Source organism: Gekko japonicus, unplaced genomic scaffold (genome assembly GCF_001447785.1).
Source record: "Gekko japonicus isolate JY-2015 unplaced genomic scaffold, Gekko_japonicus_V1.1 scaffold371, whole genome shotgun sequence".
NCBI lineage: Eukaryota > Metazoa > Chordata > Lepidosauria > Squamata > Gekkonidae > Gekko > Gekko japonicus.
In genome coordinates, this window is record NW_015171514.1 from 1,188,879 (window position 1) to 1,205,691 (window position 16,813).

The 16,813-nt window shown below is 41.4% G+C and overlaps 1 protein-coding gene across 1 annotated transcript; it reads right to left on the reverse strand.

The window, feature by feature from the left end:
- Positions 1 to 1,265: 1,265 nt before the first annotated feature.
- Positions 1,266 to 9,989, reverse strand: LOC107117272 (tumor necrosis factor receptor superfamily member 19-like; the record flags this gene model as incomplete). The annotated part of the gene is made up of 5 exons (XM_015419364.1): positions 1,266 to 1,627; positions 4,018 to 4,409; positions 7,515 to 7,617; positions 8,784 to 8,909; positions 9,825 to 9,989. Coding segments are annotated over 4 exons (779 nt in total), but the record flags the coding sequence as incomplete, so codon positions are not given.
- Between the last annotated feature and the right edge of the window lie 6,824 nt (positions 9,990 to 16,813).

Here is a 16,813-nt window from a genome sequence, read left to right on the forward strand (position 1 = left end):
GCAGCATTAACTGAGCCTCTATGCAGTGGGGTTTATTTTCTCTGCAAAGGGACATTCTAAAGACAAGCTGCAAAGGGGAGGCTGGAATCTTCTGATTTGCCTGTGGAGAAATTTATACTCGTTCCATGAGAGTAGTAAATTGCCAGCCTGAGTGTTAGGATGTAAATTAAGGGTGTTGGTATTAGCTCTTGTATAAAATGGGGGGGGGGATGCCTTCCAGTAACTGTCCACAATGTTCCTTGGATTCTGTATCAAGCTTCTTCACATTGCTAAGAACTGAACTAGAATCAGAGTGATTAACACATGGAATTCACTGCCACAGGAAGTGGTGGCGGCTACAAGCATGGACAGCTTCAAAAGGGAATTAGATAAGCATATGGAGCAGAGGTCCATCAGTGGCTATTAGCCACAAGGTATAGATAGGGGCTCTGGGGCAAGTGATGCTCTGTCTTCTTGGTGCTTGGGGGGGTCAACAGTGGGAGGGCTTCTAATGTCCTAGCCCCACTGGTGGACCTCCTGATGGCACCTGGTATTTCTGGCCACTGTGTGATACAGAGTGTTGGATTGGATGGGCCTTTGGCCTGATCCAGCATTGGCGTCTCTTATGTTCTTATGTTCATTAGTTGAAAGGGAGATAGTGAAACGAGCCAGGCTACTCTGCATTATGGCTTCAAAACAGTGGTATCTATACTGGAAGTCTCTGAATGCATGAACCCTTTCCTGCTATTGTGCAACCACAATATGTTGATGTGGAGGACTTTCAGTTATTTTTGGTATCTAGTAAGTTCTGTCCTTTTCAAATATAAAACATATCAAATTCAAATGGTCCTGGCTATCAGACTGACCTTTTATCATTCTAATTGAAGACTCACATCTTTGTTTCAAACACTTTAAAAAGCGCCCTCAGCATATCATTGGGGGTTATTTAACAAAGGGTAAATGTTAATGAAAAGATGTTGCTATACTAAGTAGCTATGCAAAAGTCAGTGCCGTACAGTGTTTTTTCCCTCCACAGGAAGATTCGCCACACACATCTCTTTACAGTGTACTGTAACTATCTGGATCACTTAGCTCCCAAGGTCATAACACTACTTAAAATGTAAGAAAATATACATGCTTCAATTTATTTCAAAAAATACCCCCCCACACACTATGTTTGATTTTTGGCACATGCTATGTTGACATAACAGTCCAGCTTACTGAGAAATCCCATTAAATGCTTACTTTCGCTAACAGAATATGGGCAAACCCATAACACACCTGCTGTCGTTAGTAGCCATAAGCAGATAAAAAAATACTATTCTATAGCTTGTTATATTTACACAGTCTGCATAGCTGCAAGATCAGTCTGCCAAGCTTTTCTTGTGTGTCATCGAGGCACAGAAGCTTGCTGTTAAGAAAGGAGACACAGTCGCATGAATCGGCCTTTGGGTTTCTGTTTTTTTTACCAAGCTGCTCCTTGAAGCTTTTTGCTCACAGCTGCTGTGTCTCCAATGATGCCAGTGTATGTCAGCTGCTTTTGAAGCCCTGTAACTTTGACATCCAGGCCACATTCCATTTCTTCTAAGGCATGTGGTGATGGGAAGGATTCAGTTTGAGGGCTGACCGGAAAAGGTCCTTTAGATTCCTAAAAGAAAGCAAGACGGCAGGTGTTACCCAGATGCACTGAACTCAGTCATCTACACCTGGCCAAATCCTAGATCCATCAGTATCACAGCATGATACTCATGCCATCTGTTTTTATTTTTGCAACTCAACACTTTGACCATTTGGGAACATGAGTTTTTCTTACAGAGAGATTTATATTTTTATATGTAAAGTTCCTCCTTTCCTCCAATAATTATAGTAACAAACATTAGGAAAGCAATAATTATTAAACTGTGGGCCTGTTAGAAAGTGTTATCTCTGTTTGCCTTTATAGAAAATAACATTTTAGCCTTTGCAGAAAAAAACACTACGGTACCATCATTACCTGGCCATGGAACAGGTAATTGTCCGGAACAGAGGACACTGAGCTAGTAGAGCAGCAGTAAGTTCGTCATCTTTGTGGAAGATAAATTGGAATATCTGGAGCACTTTATATACGTAATTTTGTAATGTTGTATGATGTTTTAAATGGTTTTTAAAATGTTTTTATGTGCGGGCGTATGCCTGTCTGTGACCCGCCCTGAGCCTGCTTTTGCGGGGAGGGCGGGCTATAAATCGAAATAATAAATAAATAAATAAATAAAATCCAGTGGCACTTTTTAGACCAAGTTTTAAAATCCATGGGACTGTGAGCTTTCACAGGCTGTTCTTTTTTATTTTATTTTTTGTATTTTTCATATATGTGTGTGTGTGTGTGTGTGTACACCTGGGAGTCATGGCAACCTCCGGTTACTGGGGGCCTGGAGGATATTCAGAGAGGTGGCTGCCCCCACCTCCCGACTGCTGGTGTTCCAAGGAGGTCTCCCATCCAAGTACTTGCCAGAGTCGACCCTGCTTAGCTTCCAGGATCTGATGAGACTGGGCTTGCCCGGGCTATCCAGGTCAGGGCCACAGGCTATTCTTGAGCTACTATTAGGACTGTTCTGCCCCCTCCCTCAGAGCAAGTGTGTTGAGTCAGACAGTAGCCTTTACAAACGCCAGTGTCATGACTTCCCTTTCTCCTGGGCTTTACCCTTTGGTGATGTCTTAGTTTTAGCTTCCTTTTTGCTGGCTTCCCCCAACTCTTGCTGCCTTTCAAGGGGAATGCTCAGGAAATCAGTCATACCCATAGCAGCCCTTTGTGAGAGTTCCTAGGATGCCATCTTGTCACAGTATCTTATTTACAGTAAAACTCAAATACGATACCTGCATATGCTTAGAATATGAATGGATAAAAGCATGGTTTAAAATACCCAGGTACTAGAAAATGGTACTGTAAAATAAGCACTGTACAGGAAAAGTATAAAAGTACAAATATAGTGCAAAACCTCAACGGCAACAGACTGAGAATATGTCCCAGTGCAGCAAGGGAGACCTGCATGCAGATGATGTGGAAGCAAAGTTTATCCAGATTGGCTAGCTGTATCTTTTGATGTGCAGGTAGGAATTCATCTCCCCATCCAGGGCCACTAGTTGATACTGTTGTGTATGTCTAGTGTGCAAATACAATTTATTTGGACCATAAACTTTAGAATTTTTTTCTATAGGGGAAAAAATTGGAATATTGACTGTACAAATCAGACAAGTAAAACAGAATGTTAAACAAGATGTGCGTAGATTTCATGCACAGCACAACTGGTCATGCAAGCTAGATATGAGTAACTACAGGCAAACATAGTACCTTTCAAGACTGCTGATATAATTTTTAGGAGCAAGAATTAACTAGCCAAGGCTGAGGGGAGGGGAGGGGAGGATAGGATAAGTTAAAACCTAGAGGAGCTGTTTATGCCAATATCTCATTGTAAATTATGGCTTCTTTGCTGCAATCCATACATGACAGAGGGCTGGCTGTGAGGGAAAAGGAGGAAAGAGGATTCTACTGAACTCTAGAATGATCCCCTCCCCATGTTTGATGCTGTGCTTGCATGGGCATTGGGACAGTTAGTGTTTATCTTTGCAAGACAGTATCTTCATTCATCAAATCCTTATGATTTAAATTTCACACTGTGCCCAATCTTATATGAAGTACTGTTATCTCTTTCTGCAAGTTTTCCTCCTCTGCTAATTCCTGTCGTGCAAGTGGGTTGAGCAAACTTCAGAGGACGGTGGAAGACAGGAAGGCCTGGCGTGATCTGGTCCATGGGGTTGCGAAGAGTCGGACTCGACTGTGCGACTGAACAACAACAAGTGGGTTAGAAATTGGTCTCTGTGTTTAGCTTTTGGAAGCTAAGTCTGAATTAGTAATTGAATTAGTCTGAATTAGTCTGAATTAGTAACTGAGGATCTTTTAGATACTAATTTCATTTAGATAAGAAAAAATATATCCTAGACAACATTAGTAACTGTTTAACTGTGTCTGGTAGACAACACAATTTATTGCTATGCTCTTACCTGGCCATCAATTTCTGGTATTGTTAGCGGATCCGTCCTGTTCTGTTGATGACAACGGTTCAGGAGCTAATGTCTGATTTAATGAAGCAGTAATACAAGACGTTCTGGGCGGATGTTCAACTGACTCTGCCAAGCTTCTAAAATGAAACTTCGTAGACATGAATAGATTTAGATCTCGGTCAGTATTTGAATCTACCATGATGGTTTTCTCAGTCTCTAGGCTGAAAGAATTTTCATCTCCTGTTAGCTCAGGATATGATTCACAGAAAGAGATGCCATCACAACAACCTGGTTTTTGGATGAGGGGCCAAGCATCGGAAAGATCTCCACAGGTAGAGTGTGAAAGGGAACCAAGGAATGCTGGAATCATTTCACCAACAGAATTTGAATGCCTGGAAAGGTTATGAGAAATAAGAGCCAAATAAGTTTCAAAAATTTTACAAAGTAAGAGCTGGTGCTTGTAAGTCATTCATTATGTTATAGGCTGAATGCAGTAGCAATCATATTCCACACTTTATTTATAATTGTGCTCAAAATGAACTGAAATCTAAGGTCTCCAGTCTCTGCAGCACCCTAGTCTCTTTTTGCCTGTTTTTCCAGGGCCAACAGCAGCCTAAGCAGTTTATTTATTTATAATATTTCTACCCTGCCTTATCTCTGCAAACTCAGGGTGGCTAACTGAACAGCAAAAGCTGCAGGACACAGATACAAATGTCCAGCAAGTTAAAGCCAATACACAGTTAAACACAGTTAAGATCTGGTACGGCCCCGGTCACACAAGAGGTTTTGGGCCGGGAGAGGGACGGATCGGGGGCGCAGCAAACGGGCGCGATCCCACCACAACATCTGGGAAGCGTTACGCACCCGTCCTTGATCCGGCCCTTCCGCCCAAAACACGCAGCAAAAATAAACCACCTACCAAGGTGGTTCTTCTGGCAAGGCTGCATCAAGGCCGGCCGTGGGATCGCCGGCACGTCCTTTCGCCGGCGCATCCCCGGCTCCTGGCCAAACTGTGCATGCTCAGACATGCGCAGTTCGGCAGCCTCCCATCACTGTCTCCCCAGCATCTGATCATGCCGGGGAGCAATTGCGCCGCGACTCACGGGATCTGTATGATCCCGCCGCCGCGTGCCTATTTTGGTGCGGCTTTTAAAAGGCACACTTTTGCCCGACTTTTTTTCCCTGTGTGGCAGGGACCTACATATAGTTAAAAGCATAAACAGTTCAAGCAGCTAAAGACAATTTACTTGATACCAAAAGCCCTCTAGAACATGCCAAGAAGATCCAGTCACGGATCTCCCAGTGTTTAATTTGGTTAGCCCTTAGTTAGTGTTGAGAAAGTCCAGTATCCACGCATCAGAATACTACCTTCATCCTCCACAGAAAATAGTACCTACTATGCATATATTATGCAATAAAAGGTATTACACAGATCAGATTTTGCTGCTGGCCAGCAAAGAAACAAATAGCTTTTGTTAATTTTGGAAGTAGCAAGAGACTGTATGTATAGTAATTCATCTGCAACATGAGGTACAACTACCCAATTTGGCTTCAACTGACTTTTACACCTTGTGCATCACCGTAAATGTATCCTCAGAATTACATGACTACCAGGTAATTCGTTTGCTCTTTATCCTCAAAATTATTAATACATGACTACCAGGTAATTCGTTTGCTCTTAGCTGACATGAGATTTGTGAGTCTTGCATGGTGTCAGAGACATACAAAGAAAATTGCTGGCCTTTGTAATTTCAGTAGTGAGACATCATTTGTGTGTTTTTTCCTTGTTCACAGCAACCAGGGCACAACCTGTCACCAGCACCATTCTAAATCCACGTGCCTGCCCAGCATTAAGCACAGGGATGGTGGGAAGAAACAGAACTTTAAAAAACTATCATCTGAAACATCTTTTTTTTTTGGCCATACCTTTTTTTATTTTGTAACATCTAGTTTGATTTATTTACTTTATTTATATCCCACATTCCTCTACAACAAGGACCCAAGGTGGCTTGCCACATTTCCCCCTTCTCTATTTTATCCTCACAACAATCCTGTGAAGTCGGTTAGGCTGAGTGTGTGTGACTGGCCCAAGGTCCCCCCAGCAAGCTTCCATGACAGAGTGGGGATTCAAACCTGGGTCTTCCAGATCCTAACTTGACACTCTAACTACTATACTATGCTGGCTCTTGATGAAGGGTTCTGTTGAATTTGAAAGCTTACAGAGTTTTGTGTCATTGTGGTTAGTTCTAAGAAAAGGCTTTAAGTGGACTGTGTTCTTGATATTGGATTTTGCTTTTGGACAAGCATGATTGCAAATAGCTTCAGGATGGAACAGTTGGAACTTTGGTTATTGGCAGGAAGGATATGCACCTGCAAAAAAATTGGATTTCGGGAAGGGGGATAAATACTGGTATTCCGAGTTACTCGGGTCCCCAATACTAGTTTGGTATTTGCATTGGTAAGGGGGTGTCTGAATTTTTTGGGATCCATTATCTACTACGGGAACTCTTTCCAGGAGGCTGACATGGCTGTTTTTCAAGCAAATGACACCAAAATTGCAGGGAACCTAGTCCCGCCTGTCCACTAAAGAATCCCCAAATTAAAGTAGATTGCATCCTACTTGTCTCCATTGTTTCCTATGGGGAAAGATGACACACTTTCACCAGGGCAAGGAAGTCAATAGCCTAATACATGAGAGCATCCAACCACTGGCCAAAAGCCTCCCAATGTTAACAGAACCAACAAGCCCAACAGAACCAATGTCAAACCAGAGAATCCCAGCAGAACCATAGGCCAACATGGCAAACCTACCACAACCAATGTCGAATCAGAGAACTATAGATAACATAAATCCAAACCACCTGAAGCAAGGAAAACTGTTGCAAGACTAGCAGAACCAATTTCAAACCAGAGAAACCAAGCAAAACCAACTTGGCAAGACCAAGTACCAAGACAGACCAAAAAACAAAACAAAAGAAAACCACCTTACACAGACACAGTGTAAAATTGAGGAAAAATCCCTGGGAACCTTAAAAAGCTGGCCCCAAATATTTTCGTGTATTACCAAATATTTCTAGAATTTTTTGGGATCCATCCATCGGTATCCTGAAAAATCCTGAATACCATCCAGACACCCATATATATATTTGGACTGGAAAAAAATCTGAACACCCCCCCCTAATTGGCAGTATCACTCTTTTGAGCAACCTGCCAGTTTGAACAAGAGCACAGTACTTTATATATCCTAAAGAGGTCCAGTCATCTGAGTGTGCAAAGGTGAGATCTACAGTTATACCTTCAGACCATTGAAAGTAGATCCCATTTAATTTTTCCTTTATGTGTAGAAGTAATGATAGTTTTGCAATAAAGTTGAATTCTCAATGAAGCTGACAGAAAACATTTGCCAGAAATTCAATGTTTTTTTACTTTACTCCACTGGAATACTAAATTAATTAAGATACAGTTAACAATAAGGACATGTAAAAAACCAGAATTACCTTTCATGAAGTGTCGTCTGAGAGTGAAAAGGACAGCTATGACAGCTGTGTTCCAGGCTGCAAGTATCATCACAACACAGTGATGGAATCAGATGCACTGGGCCTACAAAGTAAGAGTTGCCTTAATATACATATGAACCATATACCATCTGGAACAACTGTGTATCAACCAAGGAACAGTATTGACTATCTAGTTAAAAGTCATTATTGTAGAAGGAAGACTGAAGCAACTGGCCCATCCACAGGTCAGCTAAGCATAGCAAAAGCACACCTAAAGACCTGGTAGCCATAGGCACTTTACAGGATAACGATGTTGAGCTCTGCTTTAGTGATGTGGAAAAGTATACAGAAAAGATACTGCTTTGTCCCTTTATTTGGTTACAGTTCTTTGGTCTTCTTTTCCACCTTTGGAATAAGAGCAGCCAGCATCAATCTTTATCTAACTTTTGCTTGAAGGATTTTGATGTTTTTGCTCCATACTGTAATAATTAACTTCAAAAAATGCCAAGATTCTGGACAAAATTTCAGATAACTAACTGAAAAAACCCTCTTCTCTTCTACAAAGAGTCCTTTGTATCCATACTTAGGAAATATAACTGTAAAACGCGACTGACACAGAAAGCCGTAATTACAAGTTAAATCACAATCTAATTTGGGTACCCTGAAAAAAAGATTCTGAAGTAAACAGTATATAATGTGCAACTTTCTATACATGGCATATTTCCAACCGCAAATTTATCAGATGCCAGATGTCTGATTTCTGTTTTATATAAAAGAGGCTAAATTCCTCTTCTTGATGGTTAGAATGAAATCAAACAAACCAATCCCTAGTGTATGACAGAAGAAAATCTAATGTTACCCTGGCAGGGTAGGCTATATTTTTGGTATGACCTCTTAATCTGTGCCAGTACCCAGGTACCTGTCTATCCTCAGAAATAGCATACTAAGATTTATTCCTATATTAGTGTAAAATATGATTTCTGGGTAAGCTATAAGAATATAAATAAACATATACTCCTGAATATTCCAACTGACTAAAATGTAATCAGCAGCTTAGTAGCAACTGGTTTTGTTATGATAGGATACTTCATCTCAAAATGTTACGTTTTGTCACAGCAATTCAGTTCCCCAATCCTATGAAGAGAAGATTATTTGAGAATGAGATGTCTTAAACTATGAAGCCAAACTAAGAATTTCTACATCTCTTGTGCTCTTACTGCTTGAAGTGTTTCTGCTCCCATAAAACTCGACTGAGAAGTCTGTACTTACCACACATGTGTGATGGGTCCCGTTGGCAATGGCAACATGCTCTGTGAGGATATACGTTAAGCTGCGGTCTGTCGAAACATGATAGTTCAGAGCCTTCATAGTGAACATCCTGTGATCTTACAGACCCTTTAGAACAGAGACAAAACAGTATTGATAAAACTGCCTTCACAATATTATCTAATCATATCCAGTGAAATTTCAAATTCCTATACAAGTTTTACCATTTACCGCTTTGAATGTTTGAGCTGAAAGCAATTTATAACAGCTGGATAATGTGTTTTGCTGTTCCCTTGCATCCCCAACAAACACAGCCAGCCCTCAGTACTGACCAGGGGTCATTTCGTAGAAAAAGAGGTGCAGGAACACATTAGCATAACTCATTAGCATAACTTATTTGCATATGCCACACACCCTGACATCACCGGAAGTGTGTCAGAAGGCAACACCCACCGCTCAGGCTCCACTGGACTGTTTTGAATTGCTAGCTATGGGGGGGGGAAACGTGCAGACCTGTCCTCGCAGAGGAGGGAGAGCTTGTACCTGAATAAAACTTGGTCTTAAAGGTGCCACTGGACTGTTTTGGACCGGGGGGGGGGCTCTGCAACTTACCTGGCTGCTTCTTGCTCTGACTGAGGGCTGCTGGGAGCAGAGGGTGGGGCTTGTTGCATGTGCCCGCCCCCTGGGCTCTTTACTGTCGGAGCTCCGCTCCTGTGCGCTCCTGCAGGAAATGACCCCTGGACTCCTTCAGCATTGTCTCCTCCCGCTTCTTTCAATGCATCTTGAGGGTTGCTAGGCAACCTCCAAGATGGCAGCTGTGGTCAAGTCATGGAACTTGTGAGATCTCATTTTTCTTTAATTTTTTAAGGATTTTAAATCCACTTTACTTTAATCCACCCCACCCAAATTGTTTTGAACCTGAGGGCTGTCCCCTGCCTGCAGAAAAGTCTACCCTATCTAAACATGCCTTCTTTTTGTGGATTTCTTGGTCCACATTCTGGGATATGTTCAGAATTAGATCTATAGACAGTATGAGAAACTTACAGTTTGGCTTCTTTTCCATAATTTGCCTTTTGCAATAGATCACACACAGGATGAGGAGGGCTAGGAGTACAGTTGCCAGTGCACTGCATATCACAGCAGCTAGGGCAGTGTCTCGCGGACTGGAAACAGTTGACGGGATTTTTATCAGATTCACTTTTGTAGTGCCTAAACATAGACAAGTACATACTGTTTAGGGATATAAAATTGGGTGCAACATGTTCTTAGCATATAAATGAGAGATTCATTAAGAAACCACATCTCCAACAAGGAACATGGTATGGATGTTTAATACAGCTTATCCTTAAATAGAATGCCAGGGAAAGATGTTTTAGCACAAATCTTCTAAAATATGGGTTATAGGTGCTAGCACAAGGCTGTTGCATCAGTGGAAACTGAAATGCATCCTGGTTTTAATTTTTCATCTATTTCAAGATAAATTGAAACATCAGTTAAACGATTCCCCCCCGTGTCCGTCCCCACCCCCGGTGTTAAATTGTTACATTCTCAGTACATTCTGAGAATACCACATTTCATCAATTACATTAATCCATAAGAACCAAAATATATTTAAACATATACACACACTTGATTAAACTACACAGAAAAAGAAAACATGAGGCCTCCATGCTAAATATATAAGCTGCTTTGTACTGAATCAGATTCTCGGTCCATCAAGGTCAGGATTGTCTCCTCCAACTAGCAGTGGCTCCCCAAGGTCTCAGGTAGAGGTCTTTCACATCACCTATTACATGACCCTTTTCACTGAGGATGTCAGGGATTGAGCTTGGGTCCCTTTGCATGCTAAGCAGATGCTTTGCCATTGAGCCACAGCTCCTCCCCAAATCACAAATTTATACCAGGATCCTAGAATATACACAGCCACTGAAGAAAGATCAAATTCAAAGTAAACCAATACATAATTTGACAGAAACTTTATTAAGGGACAGTATCTGAACAAGGCCTGTGTTCTTCTCTCTGCAAACTTTTAAACCGTTCTATTTAAAACATTTTCTCATTCACTACATCAGCTTCATATCAGGAACAGCCTCCTGTCTTTCACATTTTATCTTGCACCTCCTTCCAGGAGCTCAAGGTGGGGAAAAGGCCTGTGGCTCCGTGGGAGAGCCTCTGTTTTCCATGCAGAAAGTCCCAGGTTCAATCCCCATCATCTCCAGTTAAAAGGACCAGGAACTTGGGGATGCTAAAGACCTCTGTCTGAGATACTAGAGAACCACTACGAGTTTGACCAAAACTGTAAAAGTAAAGCATCATAATGGTTCTCCCCTCCTACATTTTATCCTCATAACAACTGTGAGGCTGTGGCAGAATGACTAACCCATGATTTATTTATTTACAACGTTTATGTTCTGCCTTTCTACTCAGTTAGAGCCACCAATGCTGCTAATGCTTAAAACAGTACAATAAAAATACACCATACAACCAATTAACAATCAGAGTGAAAAATACATACTTAAAACATAAGGCAGTGGGGATGCCAGCCTCCAGGTCAGACCGGGGGATCTCCTGGAATTACAGCTCAGCTCCAGACTACAGAGATCAGTTCCCCTGAAGGAAATGGCTGCTTTGGAGGGTGGACTCTATGGCAGTGTACCTCACAGAGATCCCTGTCCTCCCCAGGCTCCATCCCCAAATCTCTAGGAGTTTTACAATCTGGATCTGGCAACCCTATCCACCCGTCTGTCAGCGGCCTGGGGGGACCTGGCAATCTTAGAAGATAGCCAATTAACGCATAAGACAGAAATGCCAGACAAAACAGAAAAGTTTGATCACCTAGTCAGTTCTGTGTCTTAGCCTGAGGGCTAAGTTGTGGTTGACATTGTGTCAGCCATGAGGATTTCCCCTCACACCCTGTTTGGTGAGCTCCATCCAGATTGAGACTCGTACACCAAGGCCCTGATCCAAATCAGACTCCCATGAGTTCTGTTCCCAGTGGGGAACATGCAAAACCAGAATACGACTGAAAATACTCGTAACAGATTCAGAGAGGACCATAACGTGTAGTTCAGTTCTGACAAATATCACCACACAACATGGTATCCTATTTAAACAACTGTAGATTGATAAGGGTGGAAGGTGCCTGAAGAAGGTCATTTAGTTGTTCCTGTAGCCCACAGCCCATAGGCACAATTCACAGGAACCTAAAATGCAAATGGAATTATAGAAAATAATAATATAATCACAGTGAACTGCTGATGTAAGTGCTTTGGCTTTTTAAAATTCTTCACTGCAATCACCTTTTTAAGGTTTTAGCTGCAATCACAAGACAATTTTCCAGGAAATTCTCATCTTTTCTAAGAAGAATTTATCTGCTTAGATTGATTTCTAAATAAACCAATGTTTATTACAACTGTATTTCGTTATGTTTAGCTTGACTGTTTTTGTTGCTTTTGACTTTCATAACATTACTCAGCAGTGGATCTGCTCTGATAAGAGCGGCACCCAGACTTCTACCATTCCAATGCTGAACTATATACAATGTTGCTACTTTCATGAGGTCTGATTGGACCTAAGCGGAGCTTCCTGATAGGGTACTCTGTATGGCTTCAGGACCACTAGAAGGCATTTATTAGACAGCCAATCACAACAAAGGAAACTAGGATACCTTAGCACAACCCATAACTAAACTGCATAGAATAAACTCAGAACATGACAAACTTTTTTTTGTTCAGATTTATAATTCAGATTTATAATCAAGAAAACCTGTGCAGAACATCTGGGCAAATTCTGCTTAGTTCTGATCAATGTGGTAGTATAGAAATAATGCCAAATAAATAAACTATTATTCCTACAGGCTCAAAGAAATATAACAATTGATTTAATGTAGACCTTTTTTGCTTTTATGTAATTCTGTATCCAGCCTTAATCTATAATAATAGAAGGATCTGTCCATCTATCTGTGGCATGTATCACTCATCAGAAAATGGCAGTAGGAATCTGAAAAGTGGCCATCACTATCAGTATGACCAATGAAGTTGTAGTTCTAAACATGAAGGGAATCTAGGGTTCCCAATCCCCCGATGGAGGTGGGGAACCCCTGCTTTTGTGGGCTTTTGCCTGCTGTCAGCCAGTGGCTGGCAGGGGAGAAATCCCACCCCCAACTGACCTTTCCAGGCAACCTGGCAAAACTGGAAGTGCAGGCCCCAACGTGATGACATCACCCAGTAGTGTTGTCACCACGTTGGGGATGTTGGGGGTGATGCTGTCTTGTGGGCAAAACTCTATGGTCTGAAGCCAAATATACCATAGAGTTTCAACCAAAAAACAGGGCGTCACCCCAATGTGATGACAGGGGGGCAGGCAGCAGCTGCACTTCTGGTTTCACTAGAAGTCGCCCGACGTCACTTCCGGTCTCCTGGGAGAACCTCAGGAGCCCCCTGCCAGCCAGGTAAGTGGACCTGGGAACCCTAAGGGAATCAGAAGATCCTGGTCCATGTAATCTCTAGAAACCCCTCTCCATTTTCTACATTGGAAGCTACAGTTGACTCTGGCAGGAATTACGCATCAGAAAATAAAGCAAGGCATTTGAAAACTGGCCACCAAACTCATCAGAAACTAGAGTTCAGGGTGATGACAGGAGTTGAAATGCCAAAAATAATGGGAATCAGAACATCATGGCCTAGGTTATCTCCAGAAGCCCCTCTACCTACTTATCTATTTGCAATAAAAGCTAAAATAGTCTGTGGCAGGCATAAATCAGAAAATAAAGGTAGGCATTTCAAAATAGGCCACCAGCTTCAGAATTATACGAGTTGCAGAATGTAGGATACCTAGGTGTGAATCCTTGCTGCGTGACTATGAGCCACACACATTCTCATCCTAACCTACCTCACAGGGTTATTTTGACGATAAAATGGGACACAGGAGAAAAATATTAGCCACTTGGTCCCCATTGAGGAGAAAGTTGGGGTATAATGTTTGTTGTAAATCTGATTTTGGCTACAGGTCACCAAAAATGATGATCATTCTTGCTGTTGCTTTATCTGCTATTGGTGCAGCTCTTTTGGCAGGAGACAGAACTGCTCATTCAATATTCAAACTACAGTTATATACTGGAGTGCAATGAGCTATGGGGTTTGTAAGCAAAACAAGTGGGCACACCTTTAGTAGGACATAAGGTGCATGAGCCTGTGGAGGATTTTCATCTTAATTGTATCTAATTATAACTTTAGTATTCTGGTGATAATTTATAAAGGAAACAGGACTTCAAAGGAAATAATTTCTAGTATTTTAAGTATCTTTTTTCTTGGGCCATTAGAAAGTGGTAGGATTGCCAACAAGCTTAGAGAAAAATACAACATCCCTTTCATAGAGGCTTAATAGGATGTAATTTCCCAGGTGATTTAATTTACATCCATGCCATGAAAATCCTCACCTGCTGATTTCCACACATTAAACCTCTAGTAAAAGACAAGACATTTTTCTCCAGGCCAGCTGGCAACCCTAGTAAGTGGGAAGAAATAAAAGGATTACTGTCTGTAGAATATTGGCAAAATATTTAAAGCCGTAGACAGGAAAAACATTTTAAGATTGCAGAAAGCAGTTTAAGAGTGACACTGCTTCTCATAATTATGTTCATATTCTCATGTATCCTTATCATCCCTGTCAAAATGATACAAAGCCTATTCACCAGACTAAAGATAGGATGGCTATATGCACCATAAGCACCGAACCCTGTTTCAATCTACCGCCAGCTCTCTGAAAAAACAAATAAGCTGTGCCATGCTCAAAGAAGGCTCACTCTAGACGGTTTTTTTCCTTACAATTTTACAGCTGCCAGCTCATCTGAGACAGTGCCTGTCGAACCCCACATCATTCCTACAACTTCACAGGAAAAAAGGGAAAAAAAGAAGAAAGGATTTTCTGTGACTAAAAGTTTGTAAAGAAACAACCCAAATGTATTAGTTCTGAAAGCATGAAAATTAGACCATTCCTGAACAAGGCTGGACTATAATTTTGTGCAAAATGATCTTTCCAGTTATAAAGGCCAGTTGGGAGATCCAGCGCTGCCAAAGTATGGTAAAACCACTATAAAGTCTTACGCGTAAAAAGGTACTGAACAGGAGAAAGTACTCAATAGGAGAAAGAAGCCTGCTTCCTCTTAAGGCCTATGCTACCAGAACAGCAGCAAGGGAGGAATTAAAATCTCTCCTTTGAAAAAAATTGGCTGGGGTACATATAAGTGGAATAATCAGATAACTGCATGCTTGTAGGAAGACTTGGATTAACACCAGAGCATGCCTCAATCGAAAATTTCATCCAAATAAACTACAGTGTATGAATTCATCTTACCCACTATACAATTTATACATTTATATGCATTTTTTCAAAATCCCATGTGTATAGCAATATAGTGTTGTACTATACTTTTAAAAAGCTCTTTACTTAATTTTTAATGCAATACAATACAAAACAACATTTCAAGATTCGCAACATTAATGAAGCACAAGACTTGTACCTTAAAAATACAAACACTGGTAACAATAAAATCTATTGAAATTCTTCATTCTTAAATCTGGTATACAAAATTATTAAAATAATACTATACATTTATATGGATTAGGAATAGCTAGTATAGGTGATTCAGATTCCACTGCACAATCTAGAAAATGCAACCATTTCTCCAATAAATTAAATTGGAAAAGATATGATTGTGACATATTAATATTTGTGGAAAACTTATCCATAAAGATATGCTCCTAAATTTTCCCATACTATTGGTCTATCGTTGGAACTGATAGACTCTTCCAGTATAAGGCAATCAATTACTTAGCTGCTGTAAGTAACACTGCTATAAATTGGTTTCTTATTTTGGGGATATTCCAATTTTCCCATAGAGTTAACAAAATTGATTCTGGAGTTTGGGGAGTATCATAATGTGTAATAGCCTCTATTTGTTGTACTATACTTATTGTTTATCATTTGTGGGCTCTAGGTGGTTCATGTGACATTTTCATATTTATATGTATGCTAGGAATAAACACTGTTGTGGAAATAAATACAATGAGCTCTAGAAAGAAGCTCTGGGCAGGTGCCCTGGCCCTGGGCACTCAGCATCAATTTGCTGTGGCGACCTCAGCAGGGTATAATGACACAGAGCTTACTGTTTTCTCCAGGGGAAATGATCTCTGCCATCTTAAGAGCAGTTGTAACTCTGAGTGATCTCCAGTACTCCCCTGGAGATTGGCAACAATGGTTCCCAGGAGGAAATGGCTGGTTTGGAGGGTAGAATCTACAGCATTGCACTTGTCTTGGAGGTAGCAACCCTATCTCCTTCCCAGCCAACCTCATCCTACCTTTATGTGCCCCTCTGACTTCAGCTTTCCATCTCCCCCACACACACCTGGAGCCTCTACCTAGAAAAAGTACAGTCTTTCTGCTCCTCAGAGGCGACCCAAGCAGGAGGGGAAGCGACCTCAGCAGAGTATAATGACTCAGAGTCCACCCTGCAAAGTAGCCATTTTCTCCAGGGGAACTGATTTCTGCCATCTGGAGAGCAGTTTTAATTCTGAGCGACATCCAGCCTTCATCTGGAGAATGACAGCAATAGTTCCCCAGGAAGAAATGGCTGGTTTAGAGGGTGGAGTCTATGGCATTGTACCTGTTTGAGGTCCCACCCCTCCTCAAACCACACCCTCTCCCCCTCAAATCTCCAGGAATTTCCCAAACCAGAGGTGGCAACACTATTTCCTTCCCAGCCAACCATCAACGTACCATTATCTGTCTCTCTGACTTCAGGTTTCCATCTCTTCCCCCCTCCCTGTAGTCTCTACCTAGAAAAAGTACAGTCTTTCTGCTCCTCAGAGGCGACCCAAGCAGGAGGGGAAGCGACCTCAGCAGAGTATAATGACTCAAAGTCCACCCTACAAAGTAGCCATTTTCTCCAGGGGAACTGATTTCTGCCATCTGGAGAGCAGTTTTAATTCTGAGCGACATCCAGCCTTCATCTGGAGAATGACAGCAATAGTTCC